Source organism: Hyperoodon ampullatus (genome assembly GCF_949752795.1).
Source record: "Hyperoodon ampullatus genome assembly, chromosome: 11".
Taxonomy (NCBI): Eukaryota; Metazoa; Chordata; class Mammalia; order Artiodactyla; family Ziphiidae; genus Hyperoodon; species Hyperoodon ampullatus.
The window spans coordinates 95,823,385-95,839,534 of NC_136924.1; the positions used below are offsets into that span (position 1 = coordinate 95,823,385).

The window sequence follows — 16,150 nt, forward strand, 5'->3', positions numbered from 1 at the left end:
ATTGTACATACCTCTTTGCACACATTAAAAACTTCTCTAAAATAGCTATTAGTGGATTTGCTACATTGAAGGTTACCACAATATTCTGATCAATTCTAAATTTACCTTCAGAAATGCTGTACCAAATTACCTTCCTGCTCACAGTGTACGAGAGTAGCTGATTACACACCTCCTCATAAGGGCTAGATATTATGCTTCTCTTTGAATTTTAAGATATCACTTTGCTACGCAGGGTAGACAAATTAGAGACAGGTTTCCAACCAGTCAACATAATGAGGTGGTGAAGATCACCGCTGTTGTAGTCAGACAGCCTTGAGTTGGTATCTCGGTTTTCCATTTGCTGTCTGTGCTACTTAAATCAATTAAGTGATGGAATGGTGGCAAGTATACCTTTGGAGTGTACGAGTCATGTGTTTATGGAGACAGTAAAATCTATCATTATAATAAAACTGGGAGCAAATATTGGCTATTAAATAGTTCATGGTGCTTTCCCAATGGGTCAGGAATGAGTTGATCCCATTTACAGTTTAACACGGGCAAAATTTCCAAAAAAAGATAACCAGAATACACACTGAAAGTGTGGCAGACTATTTCAACAGGTGCCGTTCTCGAAACTCTGAGATAAAAAGGTGGTATAAGGCAATGGATCAGGCTGGGCGGCCATTTTTGAAGTTTGGACTCTGGAAGGTTAAAATCCACGTCTGTCTACGCCTGGGTCATACAGTTTTTGGAGGTACCCAATTTGGGAATACCGACGGGCGGATTCCCCTTTTCTGCTTGGAAACTACGGTTTCTAAGTCACGTCTTAAAGTGACTCTTGGAAGAAAGAAACTCGCCCGAATTCACGAAGGTCGGCACCCTCCCACAGCACTGCGGACCCTTGCCCGGAGCAAGATGGCGCTTTCCCTCCTCGCTTCTCGGGGATGGAGAGCTCCTTAACGAGAATCACTCACTTGGAGGCCACCGTTGCCCTTACCCAAGATGGTGAGTCGCGCAAACTCACCGTTTCCAGGTTTCAACATGGCTTCCCGGACCCGCGGCACCGGAGGTTAATCTCAGGAACCCAGCGGAACTCTCGCGGAAGTAGCGTAAACGGAAGTTGTTGCGTAACGCGATTCCCCGCCTCCACGTCCCGCCCCCGTGCTTACGCCGGTCCCCCAGCGGGGCGGTGAGCAGAGCCAAGATGGCGGCGGAGTTGGAGTATGAGTCTGTTCTGTGTGTGAAGCCCGACGTCAGCGTCTACCGGATTCCGCCCCGGGCCTCCAACCGCGGTTACAGGTACTAAGCCCGAGGTACTGCGGCACGCGCGTACCCGGTCGGGGCTGACACTGCTCCTCAGTAGCACGCTGCCCGTCCCTGCCACTGCCACCTCTGGGTTGTCACCTTGCTGGGCTCCCCACCTGGGTTGTTGTCACCCTGTCCTCCTGCTCTTCCCCCACTCTGGACTACTGTCCTCCTTGTTTCCGCCGCTTAAAAAAATGACCATCCTGCATCCTCCCACCCCTCCTCCCCCGGATCCCTCTGGGTTGCCCCTCTGCTCTCCATCCGTTTCCAGTCGTGTCTGCTTCATCGCCAGTCACCTTTGCTTCGCTCTTCCCTGCGTCCTTTAGCTTGTCACCCTCATCTTCCCCTCGCTGTCTGTCCCTGCCCCCCATTTCCAGTACCTCGTGCGTATTTGTGGGTAATCATTGTGTCGTTGGCCCCTCTCTGGATGAGCTAATTTGTCTTTTGTGCTGTTCCGTCTTGTCACCAAATCTCATCATCCACCATATGGTTTTTCCTTTCAGCTCTTTTGCCAGTGGGCAAAGGTTATGATCGTAAGTTTTCCAATGGTTGTCCGCTCTGTCTCTTTTCAATATGTTTTCTTGGTGATACTATAGTATTTTCAATCTTTCTTCCCTACCCCCTTCTCTCCACTTCGCCTATAGCTTTTACTTCCGCAGTTAACGCAGCATTTTCACTGGAGGGCTGACTAACCACCTTGTAATCCAATGACTGGGAGGGTCTGCTTATGCTGTAGGTAGTCACCAAGTCATGTAGTCCAAAGAGTTCACATGTAACTCACTGGGTTGCATGTTAAAAAATATGAGTGTGAGCCCTCGCAACTTTACAGCTGTATGATTTGAGACAAATCTCTTAGCCTCTCCAAGCCTCAGTTTTCTCATCTGTAAAATAGAAAAAAAAAGGTGGTAATAAAACCTGCAATAGCTACGTACCTTGTAGAAGTTTTTAGAGGGTTAAATGAAATCATATAATAAATGTGAAAAAGAATTTTTTTTTTTTTTTTTAATTAAAAAATACTTTATTGCTAAAAAATCTTAACCATTATCCAACAATGCAGTTCTGTCACAAACCTTCAATTTGTAAAAAAACAGTATCTGTGAAATGGAAAAAGTGAAGCACAATAAAACAAGGTGTGCCTGTAACACATAACTCAAGTTCTTTTTCCAGGAATTACTTCACACAGTCCTTTGCACAGTTATAAAAGATTCTCACCTAAGGTCAAAAGGAAGAGCAATCCAAAATTCCACTTCACTAACCTGTCACATAAGCTTAACCACTGACCCGTTACATAGCCCTCTTTATTCCTAAAATACAATTCTGCAGGCATATTCAGATTTCCCCCAAATCAGTTGCTCCTATTTCTTTAGTAATTTGCCAAAGTTCATGTTTACAATTTGGAGAAAAGTCAATGTAGAAACCAGTGCTTGCAAACAGGAAACCAGAATGCACACCAAGAAAAATTTATGCAACAGATGGAGCAAAGATGAATGTCTTGGTGTATATTTACTTAGGAAACCAAAGTTACAAGGAAACATCTAGATATCAAAAGCAAAGCTAAAGATTAAAAAAAAACAACTTCATGTTTAAAGACATGATTGCTATTCATCATATAAATGATTATTATCACTGTATGTTTTCTTTTTTTAAAAATTGGTTATTTCAAATGATCTTTTGCAGAGACGTACAAGATCCTCAATGATCTGTGTCAATAGCAACCCAACTTCAACTGCATGAATACACCACAACTTCACCCACTGAACAATCTGCATTCATTTCTAAAGGCCATGGTTGGAAGCTCATTCCAATTCTCAACTCTGACAGGTCTTAAATGCCTCCTCTGTTTCTCCCAGGCTGCTTCTCTCTAATCACGGGGGCCTAATACGGGGATGTCCTCTCTCTCAAACGTCCCTAATTCACCAAAGCGTCCTATTAGCACTTTGACCACCAGCAGCCCCACAATGCAGACATGACCGTTACTGTTCAAGCCTGAAAGGGACCAATATGAAGGTCAAGTATTTCCATTTTCTACCCAGAAAAAAACAGAATATATCATACAAACACAGTCTTTAAATATATCTCGATTACAATGGCGTTTATGCCGAAACAGCTGTAACACGTGTACAGTGTAAAAGCCAAAAATCAAGCCTAAGTTAGGTTGGAGATCTGCTGTGTGTAACAGCCAGAGAAGTGCCAAGACAGAGCTCACGAGGGGTGAGGAGAAGGGGTCAGAATAACTGGGGAAGGCTTCACAGTGGGAGGAAGACCCTGGAAGACTCGTACTATCTGGACAGAAGAAGGGACTCCAGAGGTGGGCAGCAGCATTAACACGGGCCCGGAGGCAGGAATGAGGACAGTGTGTGGCAAGGCGAGTGAAGGCATGGCCACAGCCGGAGCAGAGCAGGGGCCCTGGAAAGGCATGGCAGCTAAGGCTGAAGAGGGGCCCTGGGGACACAGCACGGACGGCCCGAGAGCCTTGCCAGGCTTCTTCTCCACGGGGTGCAGTTTCTGATGCTGAACAAAGCTGCCGTACCACTTGAAGGCTTTCCCACATGCCTGACACTCATAAGGCTTCTCTCCGGTGTGAACTCTCTGATGCTGAATGGAAGCAATCTTCTGGGTGAATGCCTTGCCACACTCCTTACACTGGTAGGGTTTCTCCCCGGTGTGAATTCTCTGGTGGGCGATAAAGAGTGACCTACACCCAAAAGCTTTCCAACATTCCTTACATTTATAGAGTTTCTCCCCAGTGTGTAGCCTGTGATGCTGAAGGTAGGCTGCGCTCCGACGGAAGGCCTTGCCGCACTCCTTACACTCATAGGGCTTCTCGCCCGTGTGGATGCGCTGATGCTGGGTCAAGGCTGTGTTGGAGCTCAGACCTTTGCCACACTCCTTACATTCGTAGGGTCCTGCGCCGATGTGATTTTTCTCGTGTACGATACAGTCATAGCTGGACTTGAAAGCTTTGCCACATTCCTTACATTTGAAGGGCTTCTCCCCAGTGTGGCTCATCTGATGCCGAATGAGCTTTGAGTTATATCTGAAGATCTTCCCACATTCTTTACACTCATAGAACTTCATTCCACCTCGAAGTATTAGATTGGGATTCAGACTGAAAGTCTGCCATGGTGCCTTGCTTTTAAAATCAAAGTGCTGAGACACGTTTCTGAAAAGCCCTCCCACTGGCATGCTGTGCACCTCTGTTTCTTCAGGGGCTTCCTGCTTTACCACTGGCTCTTCTGTCTTAGTCCAGGACTCACCACCTGGACAGATGCCTCTCAAAATCTCTGCTTCCCAGGGATCTGGGCCCCATGGTGCTTCCCCTCTCTCCAGCTGGGAGATCAGAACAGGTGTGGGGAATGGAAGTGCTGAGGCCAAGTGGTTTGGAGCATGGCTGATGTTCCCTGGCTCCGTGCACTGTCTTCTGGGTTTGGAAGAGCAAGAACCTTAAAAGCTGAACCGAGCCTGTTCCCCCTCAGAACCTCTCGGTGAGTCTCCGAAAGCCGACACAGAACCAAGCAGGGGCATCGAGCGCCCCTCTAGGCCGCCCGGAGGCGGCCCATCTCGGTGGTCCCCGCGGCACGGCCTCGTGAAAAAGAATTTAAGATAAATTTCCTAAAAAGAATTTAGGAAAACAGTAAAGCAGCATATAAACATGAGATACTGTTTTGATTTCTCTCTCTGACTCACATCACCATGATGATTTTCCTCTTGGCATTTATTATTACCTTGGCCGAAAAGTTATCCTCTCCCTGTGTCCAGTGTTTTGCCTCCTTATCAGAGGTTCATTCATCATGAATCAGTATCTTTCTGCTTGCTGACCTGTGCGCTAGACCCTGTGGGTTGTACCTTTTGGCAAAGAGGTAGTCCTCATTTCAAACTTTCAATCAGACCCCAAATTGACCATGAATAAGACTCTACATGCTTTTTGATGGTAGTCACAGGTACTAATATGTGTGCGTCAGTTGAGAACTCTCCTTCTTTGTTGAGCCCTCCTTGACCCTCCATTCTGGCTTAGGTGTGCTCTTGGTGCTTCCATAGCACCTGGGCTTGTCTCTATCACAGAGCTCTTCCTTCTGCATTCTCATTGATTGTTTGGTCTTCCAGTTCTCCAGACTAGACTGTGAACAACTTGAGGTCTTTTTAAACTTTATATTCCTAGGGTCTAGCACAGTTTCTGGCACATAGTGGAGACTCTGTAAATGTTGACTGAAAGAAATTAGTAGATTACATTTAAATTAGCATTGATTGAACTGTGAAATAAGTTGGAGCTCCTGACCTCCAAGTTTACGCGTTGAGACTTCCTAAAGGATATGATACACGTTGAAGTGAGGTTCTGTTCTTTTTCTTCTATTTCAAGCTTTTTAAAAGCTTGAAGCTTCTCTCACCCGTCTGCTTTCTCTATCTTCACTTCTGGTTTATCCTTTATCCTTATGTCAATTAACTGCATTGAGCCATCAAAGCAATTTCTTAATTTTCCTCTTTTACCCTTTTTCTTGTTGTCATTCTGTGTTTTCCATCCTTATTATTGACATCTTATCCTACAAGAGGCTTTTTACATCAAACTCTCTTAGTCAGTGAAGAGAGCAGAACTGAATTTGAATTGTGATTCTCATTTATTTGCTGGGTTACCTTTGGCAAGTCACTTAACTCTTTCGAACTTTAGTTTCCTCGTCTATAGAAATGGATATAAAATTACTTACTTTGTGAGATCCTCTCAATTTTCACAAGAATGGGCATAATGCCTGGAACAGGTGCTTGATAAATATTACTTTTCTCCCTTTTTGTCTGTGTCCATTTTACATTATGAGCATGATTTGTTCTCCAGGCTGCCATTAAAGGAAAAACTGGACTTTGTACGAAGCAGGAGAAATGCTTTCTTTGAGTGACTAGTAAGATGAGAGGGAATAATTGACTTTGATTCACCTAGCATAAGCTATTGCTCCCCAGACTTTCACTGACCAGACTTATGGAATTTAGGTTGATGCAAAACTTATAAATGATTAGAAAATGGTTTCCCAACCTATAAAACTTTTTTTTATTCATCATTACCCTCCTCCTCAGCTACATCAGTATTAAACCCTATAGTGTGGTTTAATGTAATGAAAAGAATGCTGGACTTTGAAGTTAGGGATTGTTACTTAGTGTGTTATTGTCTATTTCTTCATTTAGAGAGAGGTGGTAGACTTTTCATGCCTATTCCATATGGCTGCTATAAGATTTATTGCCAAGGTAGATGAAAATTTGTGAGGTTGGTTTAGAAGATCAGTAAAACCAAGAGTTCCTCAGGCTAGGTCAGGGGAGTGGGAGAGGAGGTAAGGCTCAGGGCTGAGGGAAACTGCTGCCATGAGTATCCATTCATTTACTGAGGATTTGTTAAATATTGGCCACCAGACACACAAATAAGCCTAGGAACCTGTCCAAAGAAGCGTGCCTAGTAGGCTTGTTCCTAATATTTTCAGTAGCCCATTTACACTATGTCTAGCTCATGGCGGTATAGTGGAATAAGTAATGACTCATTAAAAAAATTTCATAGACAGGGACCTCTAGAGCTTGCTCTAATCTGGATCAGATTCAGGTACTTGAGGGTCTTTGAGGCGGGACATCAAGAGAGAAGGGCGTGACAAAGATTTTATCTTGTAAATCCTATTCAGAACTTGTCCTAATTTAAATTTTCATTTCTTCCTTTCCACCATTTGCTTACCACCTTGTGAAAATTATTTTTATTCAGGTATACTTTATTGTTACCTTCCTAACCTGCAAGTATTAGTCTTTAGGTTCCCAAGGGATGAGTTATTTTATTTTATTTTTTTTTAGGGATGAGTTATTAATAACTCTTATTTGCCCTCCCTTTTCCACACTGCTGGCAAAACAAAATCACAAATACAATGTTTTGTAAAATTGTTTCATGTTTAAATAATGTCTTAGATTTCATTCAGATTCATTTATAACACAGATCATAAGGATTCAGTGTTTGTACTGTTTCCGTGGACATTTGTATCTCTAATCCACATGTCCTTCCTGAAGTCCAGATTCATATATCCAAACGCATACTCTGTATCTCCTCTTGAAAATCTGTAAGACATCTCAGACTCAGCATAGCCAAAACTGAACTCCTGATCTTTCTTCCCAGACTTGCTCTACTTGTAGCCTTCCTCGTCTCAATTATTGGCAATTCCTCTGTTCAGGCTAAAAACCCTGGAGCCATCCTTGATTTATCTTTGATGTCTCTCTCTCTCTTCTACCTCAAATCCATTCCATTAGAAAATCCCGCTGCCTTACTTTAAATATATCCACAGTCTAGCCACTTCTGCTCCTTTCTCTTCCTAGTCACCATTGTGACTCTCCTAGATTAGCACAGTAGTCTCTTAACTAATCCCCCTGCTTCAGTGTTCATATTGCTGCATCTCTGCTATGATGGCAGAGTAGTCCTTTTAAATTAGAAGGGAGATCATGTCACACCTCTTCTTAAATGGCTCCTTTTTCACTCACAGTAAAAGCCAGAGTTCGTACAATGGCTTACAAAACCCTACATGATCTGTCCCTCAGTTAGCTCTCCCACCTCATCTCTTTATTCTAACCACAGTGGCCCTCCTTGCTTGAGGGCAGATAATGGCAGGCATGCTCCTATCTTAGCATCTTTGCACTAGCTGTTTCCTACACCTGGAATGCTTTTCCTCCAGATGTCTGCATGGGTAACTCTCACTTCCTTCACATATTTTTTTTTTTTTTTTTTTTGCGGTACGTGGGCCTCCCACCGCTGTGGCTTCTCCCGTCGCGGAGCACAGGCTCCGGACGCGCAGGCTCAGCGGCCATGGCTCACAGGCCCAGCTGCTCCACGGCATGTGGGATCTTCCCGGACCGGGGCACGAACCCGTGTCCCCTGCATCGGCAGGCGGACTCTCAACCACTGCGCCACCAGGGAAGCCCCTTCCTTCACATTTTTGCTCACATTTCACCTTGTTAGTGAGGCCTGCCTTATTAACCTTGACCACCCTTTTGAATGCTGCAACCTGTTCATTCTCCCACGACCCTCCCGATCTCCCTTTTCTGCCTCTGCATTTTCTTTTTACCATAGCAGTTATCACCTCTGAGATGTTATTTTACTTATTTATTGCTCTTTTTTATTATCTATCTTCTATTAGAATGAAAGCTTCATGAGGGCTTTAAATTTGGTTCCCTCTTGTATCCCAAGTACCTAGAACAGTACCTGCAACTTAATACACACTCTGTAAATATTGATTGAATTCAGTGAAAGATAATATGTTTAGGGATTTGGGAGGCTTCTGTGCCTAATATATTTCATTTAGTAGACCTTGTTGTTCCCTGATCAGCAAAACACTATTATATAAAATACCATCTACAGTATTATATAAAATAGTGTCATTGTGATACATTTTTAAATTGCTTTTTTTTGTACTTTATACTTTTATTGATGCTTTTTGGACTTCAGTAGTAACATTTCTTCTATTTGCTTTGGACTGTGTGTAACATGAGGCATCTGAATAGAGATAATCATGAGTTAGTCTTTTGATTATTTAATACGTAGAAGGAGTAAGCAATTCAGAAGAGGGAAATAAAAATATAGCAAATGATTCTGCGTAGGTTTTTAGTGTATTAAAGAAATGGACCCGAGGCCTGAGGCTTCTCCGTTTTCCTATCCTAGGGCATCTGACTGGAAATTAGATCAACCTGATTGGACTGGTCGCCTCCGAATCACTTCAAAAGGGAAGATTGCTTATATCAAACTTGAGGATAAAGTTTCAGGTAATCTGTGCTGGTGACTCTCTAACATATTAAGGATATTGGTTTGGTATTCTTTTATAAATACTTTCAAATTGGGGACTGGAGTTCAAATACTTGTTCATTGAGTTTTAAATTTTTGCTTCCTTTGCTCAAAGAAGTCTTTTCCTCACCTGTCAGGGGAGCTCTTTGCTCAAGCACCAGTAGAACAATATCCTGGTATTGCTGTGGAGACAGTGACAGATTCCAGCCGCTACTTTGTAATCCGGATCCAGGATGGTACTGGTAAGGGATCAGGGATTTTGAATGGGTTGAGATTAGGAAAATAGTTAATGCACTTCAACAGAAGTGTGCCCCAATGCATTTATCTTACTTCAGTTTACTAAGTTTTTCCTCCCCTTTGTCCAAAGTTAACTCTAGTTGCTAAAGGAGAAGGATTAACATGTTTGTAATTGATATGAACACAAGTTCCAAGATGTGGTTATTAAAAGTAGACATAAATAAATCAAAATGTTTATCTAACCAAAGAATTGACACATATTGCCTGTTCATTGTTGTGGTGGTTTTTTGGTGGGACTATCTTACATCATTTGTGTTTATGGCAATCATCTTTTCTCCAATCAGAGATTGGCAAATTTTTTCTGGAAATACACAGATAATAAATATTTTAGGTTTTGTGGGCCAAATGATCTCTTGCAACGACTCAGTTCTGTTGATGTAATGTGAACGCTGCCATGGATGGTATGTAAACAAACTGGTGTGCCTTTGTTCCAGTGAAACTTTATTTACAGGAACAAGCTCTGGCAGCATTTGCCCCATGGGCTGCATGCGGTTTGCCGATCCCTGGTCCATGAGAAAATATTTCACATTCACAGATGTTATCTAGTTAGGGTAAATATTACATTGATATTTTCATTGGATAGAGTTTGCCCTAAGGGATAATTCCTGTTCTGAAGATTCCTGTCTTTTTCACAGGGCGTAGTGCTTTCATTGGCATTGGCTTCTCAGATCGGGGTGATGCCTTTGACTTTAATGTCTCTTTGCAAGATCACTTCAAGTGAGTGAAGCTTGTCTTTATTTACCAGGTTAAATATTTGGGGAATACTGCTCCTCAGTTGAGGGGGCACTATCTCTTTTACCTCCTGGTTTCTTTACTTGGTAAACTAGTTCACGTGAATATAAATCTTTGCATTCACTCTGTTTTCTTACATTATATTTGTATCTATTCTATCCTTTCCTTATAGCTAGAATATGTTTTTAATCCCTTGTACAGTGGTTTGAGATGGGGCTTTTGTTTATGCCTCTGGGGAATTTGCCCTTGCTTTTAGGTGGCTGAAGGAGGCCTAACAGTAACAGCAGGGCTGTCTGTGAGATATGTGGGGAGTTATGTGCCAGTTTTGTTACTCCACATAGCTGACATGTTTTGTGCCTATTGCAGTATTTCTTCAGCCCATTCGATTTTGGCTCAGCTGTGGTAGACAGCACCATGCACACTGTCAGCTTCCTACCTCAAGGGCAGGCTTTTCTGCCTTAGGACTTCCTGAAATTGTGGAAGGCCACCCAGTTAGCAAGGGGGGCAACCTGGAAGGACTGAGGAATTAACACCCCCTCAGGGGCCGCCCTCAACCATGGGGGATGGGAATTGGTGGCTAAGTGCCCTCTTTTGGAGGGACAAGTTTAATAGGCATTTTGAATGGTTCCTCAGCGGTATTGAACCCCAGTTGCCCTCTCTTGGCTTTTCTTCCTTTCCTTTCTCACATCTCATGTTCCCTTATTCTACTTTCTGGAATCATGTTTCACATAAATTAGCTACACTCAAATTTGTGTGTCAGACTCCACTTTCAGGGAATCCCAATTAAAATAACTTACTCTTTTACTGAAGGTGGGTAAAGCAGGAATCTGAGATTTCCAAAGAATCTCAGGAAATGGATAATCGTCCTAAGTTGGATCTGGGCTTCAAGGAGGGGCAGACCATCAAGTTGAGTATTGGGGTGAGTATGGTTCCCCCCACCCCCCTTGTATTTCCATAAGCCTGTGACTTATTCTTTTTCTTTCTCTCACTCTGCTCCATTTTTTTTCTTTTGTAGAACATCACAACCAAGAAAGGAGGTGCTTCTAGGCCCAAGACTACAGCGGCTGGGGGCCTAAGCTTACTCCCACCCCCGCCTGGAGGCAGAGTCACAATTCCCCCACCGTCCTCCTCAGTTGCCATCAGCAATCATGTCACTCCACCGCCTGTACCAAAATCCAGTCATGGAGGTACTGATGCAGGTAACTGTCTCTAGCACTTTAACCTTGAGAAATCATATCTTAGGGTTTAACTGGGTAACACCTAATTGCCAAGGAGAGTGTCGATGGTTTTGCTGTTAAATGGCACTTGACACTGACAAGGTGATCCTGGAAACCCCTAGCAAGGCATTGAAGCTTTTCTAGTGAGCTGAGAGTCATGGTTCTGGGTGGTTCTTTGGCCGAAAATGAGTAGATATTGAGAAGACTGTTTCCTTCATTGTACCTTGGTGAGAGAGATGCTAGTGGGCCTGAGAGTCAGATGGGCCAAGATTTTGGTCATGGCTCTGCTACTTTTTATCTGAATGTGTTGGGTAACATTATTTAATTTCTTTGAGTCTCAGTATCCTTACCTGTAAAATGGAGATGTAAAACTACCCCAAGACTCTGAGGGTGAAATGATGTGATGGCACCTAGCCCAGTTCTTGGAATATAGTAGCCATTCAGTGAATGTCACTTCTTAATCTGTTCCATTTCTTCACAAGGGCCATGAGAGGAAATGAGACGCCATCTGAGTTTATGAGTACATTTTCGTTTTTCTTTACTGCCTGGTGGGAAAAAAGAATAGATATAGTTATTTCCATTTAAAGGATGAGAAATTAGAACTTGGGAAGGAATTTTCCTAAGATTAGAGAACCTAGTATTAGAATCTGCGAGTTTTAAGTTATGTCATTAATTAGTTAATTATAATTTAATATAATTTAAGTTTTAAATTATATCATTAATCATTTGTAATTGATTGCTAAGAGCAAACTTTCTCCTTCTGGAATTTTTGAGGTAAAAGTGGTTATAGGCTACTTCTTTTGCTAAGTGTTGCCAGAAGGCACTGACGATAGTATCTAAGGTTTATTTATTTTTATTTTTTAAAATTAAACTTGCTGATTGTAGATTCACATGCAGTTGTAAAAAATAATACAAAGAAATCCCACATACCCTTTACCCAGTTACCCTCAACATTTTGCAAAATTGACATTGAGACCATCTCCTCATCTTACTTAGATTTCGTCTGTTGTTTTTTTTTTTTTTTTTTTTGGCTGCATTGAGCTTCTCGTTGCGGTGCCCTCTCTTGTTGCGGAGCATGGGCTCTAGGCATGCAGGTTTCAGTAGTTGTGGCTCGCAGGCTCTAGAGTGCAGGCTCAGCAGTTGTGGCGCATGGGCCTAGTTGCTCCGCGCGGCACGTGGGATCTTCCTGGACCAGGGCTCGAACCCATGTCTCCTGCATTGGCAGGCGGATTCTCAACCACTGCGCCACCAGGGAAGTCCAGATTTCGTCATTTTTACATATTCTCATTTGTGTGTGCAGTTGACCCTTGAACAGTGCAGGGCTCAGGTGCACTGACCACTTCCTCCCCGCCCCCCCCGCCCCCCCATGCAGTCAAAAATCTGTGCATAACTTCATAGTTGTCCCTCCGTATCTGCAGATTCAGCCAACCACAGATCATGTAGTACTATAGTGAGTGTTTATTGAAAAAAAATCCCTGCGTAAGTGGACCCACGCAGTTCAGACCCATGTCGTTCAAGCGTTGGCTGTTGTTCTGTGCAGTTTTATCATGTGTAGGTTTCTGGATCCACCACCATGGTCAGGATACTGAACAGTTCTACCACGACAAGGATCCCTTGTGTTGCCCTTTTATAGCCACACCTCTTTGCCTCTCCCCACAATCCCTAACCCTCAGCAATCAGTCACTAATCTGTTCTCCATCTCTAATTTTGTCACTTCAGGAATGTTACATAAATGGAACCATATAGTATATAACCTTTGGGATTGACTTTTCCCACTCAGGATGATTCCCTTGAGAGTCATCAAATTGTATATATCAACAGTTTGTTCCTATTTATTGCTGAGTAGTATTCCATGGTATGGTTGTACCACAGTATGTTTAATCATCACCCATGGAAAAGCATCTGGGTTGTTTCCAGTTTTTGGCTGTTACAAACAAAGTCACTGTGAACATTTACGTATAGGTTTTTGTGTGAACATGTTTTTGTTTCTAAAAGTTTTATTATGTTTCCCCTTTTCTTACTTCTTCTCTTACCTTGTATTCAGATATCCTTTTAGATTTGGATTCTCCTGCTCCTGTAACGACACCAGCACCGGCTCCAGTTTCTGCAAGCAATGACTTGTGGGGTGACTTTAGCACTGCATCCAGGTATTAGCGTAGGGAAACCAGCATACTCTCAACCAGGGTATCGATGATGTATGTACAGTCAAATGAAGTCTCTGATCTGGGAAGGCAGGGCATCTGTAGGTCGTATAGAGTCTTCAGCAGGAATTCTAGGTAAGAAAGTAGAGGAGTGCTGGGGACGGTGGGATAAGAAAGCTGTAGCATGAGGCTTGAGTGGAGTATCTCAGGCCTTAATAAGTAGAATTGCCGTGAAGTATAGTGTCAGGAATTCTGGGCAGAAATTTCTTACTGTTAAGGATGGAGTCCCTATCCTAATATGCCTTTGGCTATCTCTCTGTTCTGTCTTGCAGCTCTGTTGCAAACCAGGCACCACAGCCATCCAACTGGGTCCAGTTCTGAGGAGCACTGGCAGGATGTTAAGGACAGACTTGAAGAATCAAAATGACCTTGAGGGCACCCATCTGTGAGGGGAGCTCGGAACCCCTTCCCTCCCCAGAACCAAAATTATTGAACAGTTGTTTTCATGGCTTCTCCATTGCGTTCAGGCTGGTGTGTCACTCCCCGGTGGTGTTCCTTGCTGTACAGCCAAGAAAGTATTTCTTATCTCCTGTTCACTATCAGGGCAGGGGAATAGTGAGTCTTATGATACTTGTGGCTGACTATTGCAGGGCTCTAAAGGCCAGGGTCTCTTTGGTGGGGAAATAACCTCCAACATCTGTAAAATTTTCCCCATCTTTAAATTCTTTAACTTCTTTCAGAATCATCTCATGACCCTTGTGTGCCTCTTTGTGAAGCTCTGTTTAGCAATTTCAGGGGAGACAAAAACCTCAGAACTTCCTTTTCCATTAACTGAAGACTCTAACAATGGACAGACTGATCACAGTGTTTACAGATTCAGAATTTTGATAGGGGTAGGTGTGAAGAAAGACCTGTTTCCTGGGTCTCTGCTATATATCCTCCCTCAGGCTTGTCTTATTCAGTGAACATCCAGTGCTGGGTGCAGCCCCCTGACCCTCTAGTGCGTTTACATGTCTCTTCCTGTGACAAGAGGGTTGTGTTGGTGGCACCCCACTCTCCGTTTGTTGAATAGTGCAGCATCTCTGATCAGTGGGTGTCTCTCGGATGAAGGAGGTTCAAGGGACTATGTTTTCCTACTTCTTTTCTAGAGAAGCAGTTACTTTTCTTGCAGCTCCATCTAGTTGCTGCATTTGAAGCACAGCGTTACTTTGTAATGGCCCCATTATTTGTCCTAAAGTTAAAGGGTTTAGAGTTTTTAACCTAATTTGTAGAGCAGAGAGGTTGAAAGCACTTAACTCTTGTACAGTACCCACATTGCCTTGCTGCCTGGGTATCTGGCTCCTTTTCATACACATTTATTTTTTCAGTCCACCAGCTCTTCAACAGAAAGCTGCTATTACATGTACCATCATTTATGAAGCAAGCTGGAGAGCCATGGCTTTAGCTGTGGTAGATTTTGCCCAAACAACGGCTGCAATACCCATCACCAGGAGTATCTCAGAAGCAAGTTGCCCCCCACCACTTTCCCTCTCTCTGCCCACCATTCCTTTTACAGTGCTGTGAAGGGGTCCCGCTCTTAGATGAACTGGCACCAGCTATTTTGTCTGCTAAGGGGCAATTTTGAGAATGAAATGGGTGGATCTCACTTCTTCCCTTAGCACCTATTTGGATGTGTACCCTCTGGCTGAAGGGAGTCCTTATATTTAGTTTCAAAATAGATTCTCTCTCTTGGATTTCCTTCTTGACTCTTTTTAACTTTGGGTCCATTTTTTTTTTTTTTTCATTGCTTCCCGTTCCAGGCAGCTCTTCTCTTGCAGAGCCATGACAGGACATTTAAGAATTCCAATAGAAAACACTAAAAGGAAAGCCTATAGAATCACTAGTGACTAACTGCTGGGAGCCTATTTTCTCAATCTTCCTCTATGTTGTGTTCTTTGTATTCTCGAGATGATAATATATTATGTATTTGAATTGCTGAAGAATTGAAAATGCAGTTTCAGATATATGTATATAGAGCATATGTATGCTGTATTGGTGCAATAATGGTAATTAAAAATATGGAAAGAGGTAGTGTCTCTTTTATCTATTTGCCTGTTTCATTATCTTTTTTATTTAATTGACCCAATATAGGTGGCCAGTAGGTAATAAAAGGACGTTTTATATCTATTACTCATTTTCAAGAAATGGAGGTTTTAAGAAGTTAAGGCTAGACCTCTGTCTGTCCTCATGTTTCTAAACCCACAGAGGCTCCTTGTCGAGATCATTTGTATTTATTATTTATTTGCTGGTACAGTTAATTTCATTTGCTTCAATTTATCTTTGTGATCTAGGCCACCTTTCAGATCCCAGAACTATGGTCAGCATAAATGAAGGGAATCAACGCATGAGATAGAACTAAAGTGAGAGTCATAGACTTTGGAAGCCAGAAGGATCTTGGAGTTCTCATTCAGTGATTGTCACGGGAGATGAATCAGAATGATATGGGTACTTCTTTTTTTTTTTTTTTTTTTCAATTTAAAATAACATACTGCTCTCTCCAGAGATTCTGATACACCGGCCCCATTCGCCCTCCCAGGGAAGGGCTTGGATGGCTTCCCCAACCATGGCCTTTCTTACCATTACTGAGGTTGTGAGGCACTATCATGGATAAGCATATATCCTAAACTGCAGGGGGTTTTTTGGGCAGAAGATGCAGA

General features: G+C 42.9%; 2 protein-coding genes across 2 annotated transcripts; one reads left to right on the forward strand and one right to left on the reverse strand.

The window, feature by feature from the left end:
* Positions 1–1,183: 1,183 nt before the first annotated feature.
* On the forward strand, positions 1,184–13,835 carry NECAP1 (NECAP endocytosis associated 1; the record flags this gene model as incomplete). Its single annotated transcript, XM_079715124.1, has 8 exons — positions 1,184–1,278; positions 8,948–9,048; positions 9,205–9,309; positions 10,000–10,081; positions 10,907–11,015; positions 11,112–11,295; positions 13,358–13,460; positions 13,787–13,835. The coding sequence occupies 8 exons, from the start codon at positions 1,184–1,186 to the stop codon at positions 13,833–13,835; spliced, it is 828 nt and encodes a 275-aa protein (XP_079571250.1).
* Positions 3,487–5,731, reverse strand: LOC307059964 (zinc finger protein 621-like; the record flags this gene model as incomplete). The annotated part of the gene is made up of 2 exons (XM_079714234.1): positions 3,487–4,705; positions 5,670–5,731. The coding sequence occupies 2 exons, from the start codon at positions 5,729–5,731 to the stop codon at positions 3,487–3,489; spliced, it is 1,281 nt and encodes a 426-aa protein (XP_079570360.1).
* Positions 13,836–16,150: the final 2,315 nt, after the last annotated feature.